General features: G+C 63.2%; 1 protein-coding gene across 1 annotated transcript in view; it reads left to right on the top strand.

Moving 5' to 3' along the window:
• The window catches only part of Ndufa11 (NADH:ubiquinone oxidoreductase subunit A11), a 7,664-nt gene extending 1,966 nt beyond the window's left edge, over positions 1-5,698 (top strand). Inside the window, exons 2-5 of the mRNA XM_015503840.1 lie at positions 6-20; positions 3,579-3,671; positions 3,975-4,097; positions 5,516-5,698. Of these exons, the coding sequence (XP_015359326.1) occupies positions 6-20; positions 3,579-3,671; positions 3,975-4,097; positions 5,516-5,628 (344 nt within the window). The 3' untranslated portion in view covers positions 5,629-5,698. The remainder of the gene's footprint in view (positions 1-5; positions 21-3,578; positions 3,672-3,974; positions 4,098-5,515) is intronic.
• Positions 5,699-12,339: the final 6,641 nt, after the last annotated feature.

The following is a 12,339-nucleotide window of genomic DNA, read 5'->3' as shown; positions in this document are numbered from 1 at the left end:
CCCGGGAGGTCGTGGCTCAGGTGACAAGCCGGGCACGGGGACCGCGGGCGAGGCGGGAGGGGTTGGTGGAGCCTTCTCCAGGCTCCGGGAGGCTGCGCAGTGAGACCGGGAGGACTTCGAGGTCCCCTGTGAGACTCCATCGCGGGGCAGCCTTGAAGGGACTCGAGGAGGTCGTCACTGCGGTGTCGGGAGCGGTCCCAGAAGCCTGAGGACGCTCCGGGGTGCGATGAGGTCTTTGTAGGGTCAGGTGTGCCCGGGGCTTCTGATGGGGCCACCAGTGGGATCCTAGGTGAGGTGGGCCGAGGCACCCGCAGCCCGGTCGTCCCAGTGCCCGCCCCTTCCCTTGAGGGTTTCCCGGGCACCTTCTCCTTTCATTCTCTGCCCCGCTGGGAAGTAAATGACTTTGGCCACCACCATCTCTCGGGCCTGGCAGGGACTGAGACCCTCCTGGTCGCAGTTGGATTAGGGTGGCCCTAGGGAGCGCTTCCGGACTGAAAGAGGCGCATTAACCATCCCTGAGCGTTTGGGAGCCCGGCTGCAAGGCCGGGTCTGCGGGTCCCCCTTGGAGGGATGGGGGTCCAGGAGGGGAAGTCATTCTGGCACATTCTTAAGGGGAGACATGACATTAGGAAATGTCTGGAAGAACTTTGGGGGGGTGGTCATGTTTGAAGGGATGTGAAAGCAGGAGGGAGTCACTTGAGAGGCATTCTGGGCCTCTTCTTGGGGCGAGGCCGGACACAGAGCTCCATCCCGGCCTCTTTGAGGAGATTTTGAGGGCAGTGGGCCTGCGGCTGAGGCTCAGTGGCAGAGCATGAGGCACCAGCTTCGATCCTCAGCATCACATAAAATAAATGAATGGAATGGGGGTGTTGTGTCCATAAGTGGAGGGCCATGAAGAAGTGCGCATGCTCACACGCAGGAGTCCCTGAGCCTGACGTGGTGGGCACGGCTAGTGAGGGGACTCACTGGAGGGCACTGGGGAAGCAGCGAGAGAGAAACCTTGTCAGACATGCGGCGTTGGGGAGTCACTGAGGGCGTCATTTGGGGGGTCACTAGCTCTGTGGGCACTACTCCCCTTCCGGTCCCACCCCCTTCATCTCCTGCCACCCTCATCCAAGGGCGGCCACTTGCTTCATGGAAGTCCCTGGATGGCATCTGTGGGCACAGCAGTCTGGGAGGGAAGGAGGTATATAGTAATGTGATGAGTGGGTGACCCAATGGTGCATGTGGGAGGAGCAGCTCTAGGTGGGCACCTGTGGCATGCAGGAACCGCTTGTGCCTGACTGGAGGCACTGCGTGCGAGTATCTGGAGGTCAAGAGGCCGGCAGCAGGCTGCAGGGGGGTTTTTGAAAGGAGGTTGAGGGCAGTGGAGAGATCTGGTCAGTAGAGATCCTCTTGTGCTTATAGGGGCTCCAGGAAGAAGAGTGGCAGGTCACCACAATGGGTGAATGATGGGGACAGGGTGATGGAGCAGTCTTGACCTCCAAAGGGTAAGCAGGGAGTCCTAGGTCACCTGCTACCTGGTAAGGGGCTTTGGAGGGGACCTAGGACGGTGGGCACTTGCTGTTTTCTCGGACGTGGTCCATGGGCTAAAAGGTCCCTTGGCCAAGATCCATGCCTGGGGTAGGGACAGTAAGGTTCCCCAAGGGTCTCTTTGTGAGTGGGTTCTGGTTTTGTTGGGTTTTTTGTTTGTTTGGGGGGTTTTTTGGTACTGGCAATTGAACCCAGGGGCACTTAACCACTGAGCCGCATCCCCAGCCCTTTTTTATATTTTATTTAGAGACAGGGTCTCGCTGTGTTGCTTAGGGCCTTGCTAAGTTGCTGAGGCTGGCTTTGAATTCACATTCCTCATGCTTCAGCCTCCCAAGCTGCTGGGATTAAAGGCATGTGCCCACAAGTGCCACGCACCAGGCTTGTGAGTGGGTTTGGGAGCATCATTGAAACAGTGTTCCTCCTGCTGGGAGGGGTGAGAGGGTTATAAGACCCTGTGGCCAGCACAGACCAGATCAGGACTCGTTGAGTCCCAGGAAGGTCTGGGAGTGTTTACGAATGGGGTGCACGTAAGCCTTGGTGTGGGGGAGGGTGGGGCTTGCTGGGCCAGGGGAGCAGGCCCTTGGCGCCATCATGTTCTGCAGCCCAGCAGGGACCCAGGTGTTGGTCCTCACTGGGAGGAGAAGATCCTCAAGGCACTCCAGGTTCGGCTTTTTTCCCAGCATCCCTGGGCCTCAGGTCCCCATTCGTGCAGTGGAGACCATCTTGGCCCTCCTCGGGCCCCTCTGAAGATGAGCTCACTGCGGGACATAGAAAGGGCCCCTGGAGGCTCCTGTGGGGCAGACTCGGGCAAACTGAAATAGAGGCACAGCTGGGCAGCAGGGCATCGCCCGTCCTGGAGGGGCGTGTGGGTCCTAAAAGCTGGAGGTTTGGCATAAGGACAGCTGTCAGGGGCACTCTTTGGGTCATACCCACCTGGTTTCCCAGATGGCTGCTGGGCAGCCTCTGGTAAGCTGCTCTGCTCTCTGAGGCCGCCTCATCTCCATGAAGCAGCAGATAACAGGACATCAGGGCCTGGAGAGGGTGAGGGGCGGTGACTGCCCTTGTGGCCTGTCCAGGGCAGTCCATTTTGTTGGGATATTCAGGCCCCAGGAGGTCCCTGTGGTGACTGGGCCGTGTCAGGAGGGCCACAGGGAGAGGAAGGAGGGATCTGCACCGAGCAGCTCCTGCCAGCAGATGGGGAGGCCGTGCTGGGCTGCTGGGTGGTCAGGAGCCAGCGACAGTCTGCCCACCCACCACAGAGGGAGGCCCAGGGCAGCGGGCAAAGCTGCCCATGCCTGCGAGGCTCTGATGGGCGGCTGGGCCAGCCAGAATGGACTCTCCTTCCTCTTCACCGCCTGGCCCCCACCTGGCCCCCTTGAGCATAGGAGTCAGCATCAGGGGCAGGAGGCTGGGGAGAGAGTGAAGATGGAAAAGCTGACCTGAGGGGTGGGGCCAAGTGGGCATGAGTGGCAGCCATGCCAGCTAGGTGCCAAGGACACACCTAGGCCCAAACCTCCAGTGTGGGGGGGTGTCCCAGGAGTGGCAGGAGGGAGGCTTTAGCAGCCTCAGAGCTGAGCCACTGCCTGGGAGGCTTAGGTGGAGGCCCAGGGCCCACAGGAGAGTGGAGGCTTTGATGGGAGCGGGAGCTGGACCCAGGCGCCAAGACCTGTAGGGGGCGCTGCTGTGGCATCTGAGCTGGTGGCATGAAGCCCTGAAGCAGCCCCACAACTCTTGAGGCCCCTGGTCCCACTCTTGTGTTCGCCTCATGGATGGTCCCGTGTCTGCTGGCCAGTGCCCCACTGAGGGCCAGTATGGGTGGCAGGGACCCCACAGCTGAGCCAGCACTGGTCAGGCTTTGAGAAAGGAGAGGCCTAGGGGCCAGGAGTGGGTGAGGATCCTCCAGCTCAGCCCTGGCACAGAGGGGTGGCCCCAGAGACAGAGTGCCCAGCAGGCCACCTGAACCCTGGAGCCTAAGGTTGGTCAGGGGCTGCTTCTCATCACTGAGGAGACCAAGATCGACTGGCCTCCTTCCCTTTGTCCCCCAGGCCTGATTTGGTCAGTCTACAGTGTCACACACCGTCCCCCGGACTCCGTCCTCGAAGGAGTGGCTCGGGCTGGACGATATACATTTACCGCAGGTGAGCAGGGGGGTTCTCCTGGCTGCCCTAGTGCCCAGCTCTTGCCCTCAGTCTGGGAGCATCTTCTACAACCGCCACTTCTCCCTGGCTCCCAGCCCAGTCCACAGTCCGAACCGTCGGGGGACACAGGGTGCTCCTCCGTCAGGGACATGGGTTGTGGCAGGGGTCCCAGGGGCCAGCTGCAGTGCCAGGGCGGGAAGCTCCTGTGGGAAGCAGCCAGCTGGCAGGGAGCTTCCAGGAGTCTCTCGCCATGCCCCCTCTGGGCCTCCGACTGAGCACCTGCCCTCTGTGTGTCCCCGGCAGCCGCCATCGGGGCCGTGTTCGGCATCACCTCCTGCTTCAGCGCCCAGGTCCGCGGGAAGCCTGATGACCCCCTGAACTACTTCCTAGGCGGCTGTGCCGGAGGCCTGACCCTGGGAGCTCGTAGTGAGTACCCCACCCGCCCTGCGCCCCAGCACAGGACCCCTGCCCCAGCTGACCCTATTCTCTATTCTGACCCGGACAAGAGCCCAGGGAGCCAGGTGTGCAGAACACTGCCTGGGCACAGGGAGGTCACCACAGAGACACCTCTGGTCTCTCGGGCCAGCCAGCAGTGATAGATGCTGCTGCGCAAGCCCACAGGGCCTCACACCGCCTGCCCCAACCCCTGCCTCCCTCCACCCTCTGCTCCAGCCACACAGTCTCCTCACTGTGGCCCCAACACACAAGGTTCAGTCCTGCTCCAGGGCCTTTGCACAGCTGCACTCTGCCTGGAATGTCATCCCCCCAGATGTTAGTGTCGGTCCCCAATCACCATCCCAACGATCCTCTGTACAGTCCACCCCTGCTATTCCCACTCCACGTCCCGTCTGTCATGTCTTGTTAGAGGACACAGGTCACTAATTATCTCCACCATTGACCCGTGAGCAGCTTAGAGGAGATGTCCCTGCACTGCCCCCATGCCCCCCACAGCATCCAGGAACGTGCAGGCCCAGGGTCCACAGGGAGCTGCTCTCAGCCCACTGCACAGATACAGGAACTAGAGTCAGGGGCCTTCCTGCAGCCAGCAGAGGCGGTGGCCCTGGGGGAGGCAGGCCAGGCCCCAGGGCAGCCCCGCGCAGCAGAGCCACCTGGCATAGGTCCAGTGCTGTTTCCTGCCCGTCCCCACCGCCCCAGCCCTGTGTGCCCCTGCCTCAGGGTCACAGGAGGGGAAATGAGGCCACCGTGCCTGGCACCCGTTCTTGCCTGGCGTGTGGCAAGGGCTCTAGTAGTCGCCGCGTTTGTGTCAACACCATGGGGAGGACACTGGGAATGGTGGCCACACCTACAATCCCAGCGACTTGGCAGGCTCAGGCAGGAAGGTGCCAAGTTCTAGGCCAGCCTCAGCAACTTAGCAAGACCCTGACTCAAAGAAAAAAATTAAAAGGGCTGGGGCGTGCTCAGTGGTTAAAGTGCCCCGGGTTCCATGTCCCAACACAGAGCCCAGCCCTGCCCCAGGCCAGCCTCCCTGAGTCCCAGCGGGTTTTGGTTGGCAGGACATGCCCCCTCCTCGGCCAGCCCCTGTGGCTTTGGGGTAAGCAGGGCACTTGCTGTTCAGCCACACACCTGTGATGCCGAGACACCCCACAGTGTCACTGCTGCCTAGTGTTTCCCAAGCCCAGAGCCTGGGTGGCACTGTGTCCCTGGAGCCCTTGGTGTGGAGCTCAGTGAGGACCCAGCCTGGACCTGCACCTGCTGGGGGTTGGGCTGCTGCCCCAGAGCAGCCCAGCTCTGGCTGGGCCCCCTGAAGCTCAAGTCCAGCCCCCAAGCTGGTGGGGCCAAGGCGTCCTGGGCACAGTGTGCCTGATGTCACCTCTTCCTTGCAGCTCACAACTATGGGATTGCTGCTGCTGGATGCGTGTACATGGGCACGGCGGCCGCCCTGTTCAAGATGGGCCAGCTGGAGGGGTGGGAGCTGTTTGCAAAACCCAAGGTGTGAGCCCTGCTGCTCCCCAGATGCCAGGCAGGGCCAAATGTGCCCAGAAATAAATTCCACGTATGTGTGTGTACAAGTGTCCTGGGGGCTGAGCGGTGTCTCGCAGCCAGCAAGGGGGCTGGGCGGGTCCTGAGGCAGGAGGAAGGGAGATAAGGCTGGGCACAGGCCTCAGCCTGCGACCTGGCTCTGGGCTTGGGAGGGAGTGGAGATGGGAACCCCCACATGGTCCACCTACTGTCCTGGCTGTAGGTGTGTCCCTGCCAGGCCAAGGGCACCAGTCTGGCCTTGCAGAACTGGGGGGCGGGGGCATCACACTAGGGCCACGGGGAGCCAGGAGAGGAGGCTTGGCAGGGACGCACCTGTTGCCAGGCCGCAGCCCGTCCCCAGGGTGGAGCAGGAGCCTCCCAGGACCCCAGGGAGTGGAAAACAGACCCAGCCGCCCACAGCCCTTCCTCAGCTCTGGCCACCACCCTGCAGGCCACGGGCCATCTCTCCAGGACACTCCCCAAAGTCAGCAGCATGTGGAAAACATGCTCGGGCCCCACACGCAGCCCTCTCCAAACTCCTGGGCATCAGAGCAGAGAGCCCTGGACGGCCCTGCCCAGGACCCAGTGGCCTGGCCTGGTGAGGGGCTGGTGGCAGTGACACGGAAAGCACCAACATCTTTGCCAGCCCTGCTCACCAGCTGTCAGGCCGAGTGATTTAGGTGGCCCCGGAATGCTGGCGACGCCCGGCCCTGGCCCGCGCGGCTCCTTCCCCAGAACTGGCGTGGAGCTTCCTGGCAGGGAGGAGGCGCAGGCTCCAGCACGCCGGGAATCTCGGCTCTCCGGCCCCATCCAGGGGAGCGGGGGCCCTGCGCCTGGTGGCCAGGGACAGCAGGAATGGGCAGGGGGCCACAGCCCTCATCTGCTCCTGCGGGCCAGAGCTTTCCATCCACCTGGGGGGGGGAGGAAAGCTATGGGGGGCTGTCCCCCTTGCCATGGCCACACCTATCCAGCGACTCCAGGTGCCTTCCTCAGCCCCTGCCCTGCTGGCCTCCCCACTGCCTCTTGCCCTCCCTGGACTTGTGTCCACATGTCACAGAGTGCTGGCTCCCAGGGGACCAGACGCCAGCTTGGCTTGTGTCCAGGACTGGGTGCCTGAACCTGGGCTTGGGGCTCCCTGGGAAAGGGTGGAGACACCCGGTGGGCAGAGAGGGACCAGGAGCCTGTTCAGAAAGGGCTGGGTTCGAATCCCACCCTCGACTCCTGCTCCACCCTGGACCAGGCCTCGGCCATGGCCGGCACTTAGCCGCCTCCTTGGAGACCGCTCCCCTGCAGACCCATCCACCCCCCCTCGGCCCCGCACTGGCCTGGACTGTCCCCACCACAGCCAGCAGGGGGCAGAGCTCGCCTCCGCTTGGCCGGAGGGGCAGCAAGGTCCCCTTAGCTCCACGATGGACAGTGAGGAGCGTCCTTTCCCTTGTGTCCGCCCTGCTTGGCACCCACAGGGACAGGCTCCTTTCTAGCGAGCTCTGCCCAGGCCTCACCCACCTGCAGGCCCCTCCCCAGCCATCGTCTCAGGACCTCTCACAGGCGCCAGCCAAGACGCAGGGCAGGGAAGAGGGGGACTTCCAAGGGGGAGCCCTGTCCCCCCTCCCAGCCTCAGATGCCCCCCTGTTTGGGGAGTGGTGGCCAGACCTGGGCTCTGCTCGCCGCCCACCCAGCCCAGAAAGGGGCAGGAGGGGGAGGTTGCTCATGGGGCTCCAGGGAACCCCAAAACCGAGGCCCCCTGGCCCATAAACATTTACAGGACTGTGAGGGGCTGACGTCATCCCTGCCCCCCCCACAGGCCTCACGGGGAGGCCCTGTCTGGATACCCCGCTCCCCCCTTCCTGCAGAAGCCCCTGTTTGGGGCAGCAGGGAGCCCTCCAGAGACTGCTCCAAGCTGGACATAGCCCCTGGCTCCAGGTCACCAGGAGGGGGACAGGCTGAGCAGCGGCCTCCCTGGGAGTCAAGGAGGGCTTCCTGGAAGGGGAGGGCATGAAAGGGAGACCCAAGGTGTGCCCAAGGGCAAGAGTCTCCGAGACAGGCAGAGCCAGTGAGCAGTTGGGGGCTTCTGGGCCAAGGACAGGTATTTGGGGCCCATGGGGTAAAGCGCACCCTCCCAGGAACCCATCCTGGGGACAGGTCCCCCACAGGGACGGGTGTGAGAGACTGTTGGCCCAGTCCCCCCAGATGCCACCAGGGCCTCTGAGCTCTCGTGAACAAAGATGGGAGCAGACAAGTGGGGAGGGGCACTCCAGGACCTGCACCCACAGGTGGGCGCTGCGGAGAGGAGCCCCAGGCCAGGGAGGGGGTGCCCCCCCCCCCGCCCGCTGCTTGACTGGCTTTAGTTGTGGCTGGAAACTTGATGGTTGTCTTTGAAAGACTTCCAAGGGGCCGAGCCATCGCAAGCAAGATGGCCTCCACAGATGCCTTGGAAAGTTCCGTGAATCTAGGTGCAGTGGCGGGCATATGCCTGTCGTCCCAGTGGCTCAGGAGGCTGAGGCAGGAGGATGCCAAGTTCAAGGCCAGGCTCAGCAACTTACTGCGACCCTGTCTCAAAATTTAAAATAAAAAGGGCTGGTGGTGGCAGTGGGAGCAGCCCCGGGCTCAAGCCCAGTCCTGGGAAATGGTTCTGTTGACGCGGCCTAAGTGTCAGGGAGCCAGAGGCTGCTGAGAAGGCCTCCAAGGGCCGCTGACCTCCACTCCAAGAGCCCTGCCTTCAGAGTCTGCCCAGATGTGCCCCTTGCCAGCCCCCCTCATTCCACACTGGGAGCAGCAAAGCCACCCTGTTCTAGGGATCCCACCTCCACACACATGTCCTGCCCACAGCAGCCAAAGGGCGCCTGGGAGCACCTGAGTCTTGTCCCTCCTGTGCCACAGCCCTCCACGCTTTCCCTAGGGTAAAAGCCCCATCCTCCTCGCGCCCCACAAGGCCCGGCCCTCTGTCCCTGTGTAGTCAGCTCCCTCACTGTGACAAACACCTGAGGCCATCCACCGAGGGTTTGCTTAGTCCCAGACGCCCCTGGGCCTGGGCTGGGGGCAAACTGATGGGGGGGCGGGTTAGAGCTGAGTGCCTACCTCAGGCAGAGAGAAAAGGCAAGGTCCCACACTCCCCTCTGAGGACATACCCCCAGTGACCTAGGGACCTCCCACTAGGCTTCACCTCCTAAAGGTCCACACCACCTCCCAGTAGCCCTGCGCTCCTCACTGCTCCTCCTCCTGGGCTCCATCCTGCCCCAGGGCCTTTGCACACATGGGTTCCCCAAAGGTCCCTACAGCTTCTCCCTCCTTACTTCCTTCAGTTCTCAGCTGAAACGTCACCTCTTCCCACCTGGTCAGCTGACTCCATGCCCCTTCACCTTCTCACGCTGCCCATGGCCCTTCACAGCTTCTGAATCTCCGTGGGCCAGTGTCTCCCTGAGGGCCAGGCTGGGCACACCCCGCAGCAGGGTTCAGAAATATGTGTGGCCTGAGTGAATGAGTCGCCAGGTGAGCAAAGGACAGGAGATTCACCTGGGGCCTGCATCCTGCCTGCATCCCGCCTCCCCGTGGGGTGTGGACTGTGCTGGGCAGGAGGGAAGCCGTCCACACTGGGTCTCAGGATCAGGACCTACATGACGAGTCCTCCTGAGCAGCTGCCTGTGCCAGGCCTGGTCGCTGCTGGGGCCACGGAGCCGTGAGGGCTCCGCCCTTTCCTGAGCTCCAGGCCAGGGCTGGGGCCAGGAGTAACAGCAAGAAGAAGGATTGGCAGGCGAGCCTCGCCCCTGGGGACCCGGGGACCCGGGGGCGCAGGAGGGGGCCACAGAGGGGAGGCTGGCAGGGCGCTGGAGTGCCCAAGTCAGCGGCAGCCACTGGCTGGCCACCTTCCCGGAGAAGCGCTTCCCTTGCCCTAGCAGCGCTGGCACCCCAGAAGGTGCTCAGCAGGGGCTCCCCGAGTGCCCGGCAGAGCAGGGGTGCACTGGAAGTAGAGGGGGCCGGGGGAGGGTAGGAGAGGGGCCGGGTGCCTCCGCCTGCTCGGCAGACCCCGTCTCAGCGCCCAGAGCCAGCCTAGTCATGGCTTTGAGGGACCAGGATCTGCTGTCCCCTTGTCCCGCCTGGCTGGACGTGGAGGCTGGAAACCTGGCATCTCCCGCTCGGTTCCCTGGTCACGGCTATGTTGGGGGGTCCTGCCCACGCCAGGGACACCCCCAGAGAACCTCTTTGCCTTGGGACACCTCCAGTCACCACCTCCGCTCCGCGGTCCCCCTTGGAGTGGGTCCCCAGCCCGGCCACTGGTGCGCAGGGTCCTTTGTTGGAGCCAGTCAAGTTCGAGGCTGGGTGGTCTCGGCTGGAGCCTCCAGGGCTCAGCCAGGCCACTCCAGGCCCGTCCCCAGCCCAGCCCACGTCTCACTCCAGGAGCCCCCTGGGCTCTGAACAGGGGCTGGACCGGAGAGGGAGGGGGTGAGTCAGGTGGGGGCAGGCCCTGGGGGCCCCGTGCAGGCAGGCAGGGGCTGCGCAGGGCTGGCCTGGCCAGGAAGCTTTCGCCCTGCGGTCCCTTACTGTGCCCTTATTTCCACAGCCGTCTTTCTAAAATCTATTGTATACTTTATTTTTTCAACAGGTCAAACCAATTTGGGCCACAGAATTCAAAGGGTGCCCAAGGGTGTTGGGGTGAATCTCAGCCACCCCACCGCCCACCACCCGCAGAGGCCCCCAGCGGTGTCCACTTTCTCCTTTCAGGGAGACCAGACCCAAACACGCATGTCTGTTTATTTCTTTTCCCCAGAGACCGTATCACACTCGGGGGCCTGGGGTGCTCTGTCTGCCCCTCTTAACAGCAGGGCTGGTTCCTTCCTTCTAACCAAGGGCTTCCCGCTCTTTTAGTGGCAGCATGATATTCCACCCTGTGGCCCATCAGGGCAGAGTGTGCTTCCTTGCTCCAGTCTTCCGCTGCCGCCCATCAGGCATGCAAGAAGCCGCCTGGTGAGTGTCGTCGTGCCCATGGGGGATGGTGCCATGCCCTCCTGAAGAGCCTTCTTCCTTAGCAGACTTCCCTGTCTCGGAGCAGGTCTGGGTTTGCAGAGAATCCAGAGGCGCGGAGGGGTGTCCGCAGCCCCCCCTCCGGCAGCTCCACATCCTGCCTCAGGGGGGCTGTCCGCCACAGCTGAGGAGCCAGTGCCACACGTTATCATTAGCTCAAGTCCCCAGTGTGACCCCAGGGTCCCCTCAGAGGACGCGCAGAGAGTCTGCTGCCCGAAATCCCCTGGCCGGCGGCGCCGCCCCTTCTGACCTCACCGGCTGCCTCCCCGCGGACTCGGGGGCAGCCTCCGCTCTGCGGCCCGCGGGCTCCTTTCTGTGGTGCCAACAGCCCGTGCCATCCACCCAGAAGCGCAGGTGCTGCTTCCGTCTGGGCTACCATAAACACCGCGCAGGGTTTTGTGTGACATCAATTTTCTGCTCCTGCGGGTGACCTGAGGGCCAAGCTTCCGGGTGGTGGCGGCGGAGAGAGGGTTTGGTTTGGTAACCCGCTGCCAGGCTGCCGCTCGGAGTGGCCGCACCTTCGGCATCACCACCAGCAGTGGCCGGAGTTCCTGTAGCTCCACGTCCTCCCCAGACCTGGAGTGGGCACCGTTTTGGATTTGGGCCACTCTAACAGGTGCACAGTGGGATCTTGCCTTAGTTTGCCTGATTTTTAAGTAAACATTTGTTGATCTGCGTCCTGGGTGCCAAGCACAGGTCCAGGGCCTTCTGTACCACGTGACTTCTTTGCCATCTCAGTGCCTTTTGGGCTGGAAGAGAGGCATTAGTATCCATTTTACAGATGAGACAAACAGGGCTGAGAGAGGGATATTCACTTATCCAAGGTCACACAGCAGACAGAGGTGGAGCTAGGGCCTCTGGCTGACACGGGAACACTTCTGCCTGCTGGGTGCTGGGCCCTGTGCTGGCCACTAGGACACAGTGATGGTGGAGACAGTCCTGGTCCACTCTCCTGAGGCTCACAGTCCAGTGACCAGGCTGAGCAAGGCTGTGAAGGGGTCCCACAGCAAGAGGGGTCAGTCTGGGTGTCCACGAGACTTCCTGGGGAACGGGGGATAAAGCCTGAGTGGGAGTTTGCCCAGGGGAGGAAGAGGACGGAGGCGGCTCAGCAGAGAATGGGAGGGCCAGGGGCTCAGAGGTAGGTCCTAGCACGGTCACCAGGCCCCTCTTTGGGCTGAGCCCCGTGGCCCCTAGAAGGCTCCCGTGCACCGCGCCTGTCCCACCTGCCACCTGGGGAGCTGGGCACCGCCCTGCCCCTCCCCGGACGGGGCAGCCAGGAGGGCTGGAGCAGCCCCCTGCATCTGAGGTCATCGGCTCAGGACAACCCTGTCCCAGTGGGCATGGGTCAGGTAAGGCCTCCAGAGGTGCTGTCCCCAATTGTCACTTCCAGGAGAAAGGAAATGGCAGGCTGGGGGGGGAGGTCTGCTCTGCGCTGTGCCCCAGATTGGACACTTCCTGCCCCAGGCCCGCTCCTCCTGCCGGCCCCTCCCGCCTCGCTGCTCTCCGCCCCCCCACGCGAGGCCACCCTGCGGGGCCCCAGGTGCACAGCCCACTCTGTCCAGCGACCGCATGAACAGTGAAGAGCCAGGACGGGGGCCGAAGTAGCTGCAGCCCTGGCAGGGTGGGGGAGGCCCGAGCCCGCGGCCCCTCCTGGCTGGTCCCCCCCACA

Source organism: Marmota marmota, unplaced genomic scaffold (assembly GCF_001458135.2).
Source record: "Marmota marmota marmota unplaced genomic scaffold, marMar, whole genome shotgun sequence".
Classification (NCBI taxonomy): Eukaryota; Metazoa; Chordata; class Mammalia; order Rodentia; family Sciuridae; genus Marmota; species Marmota marmota.
This window is presented reverse-complemented; position numbering and strand designations above follow the sequence as displayed.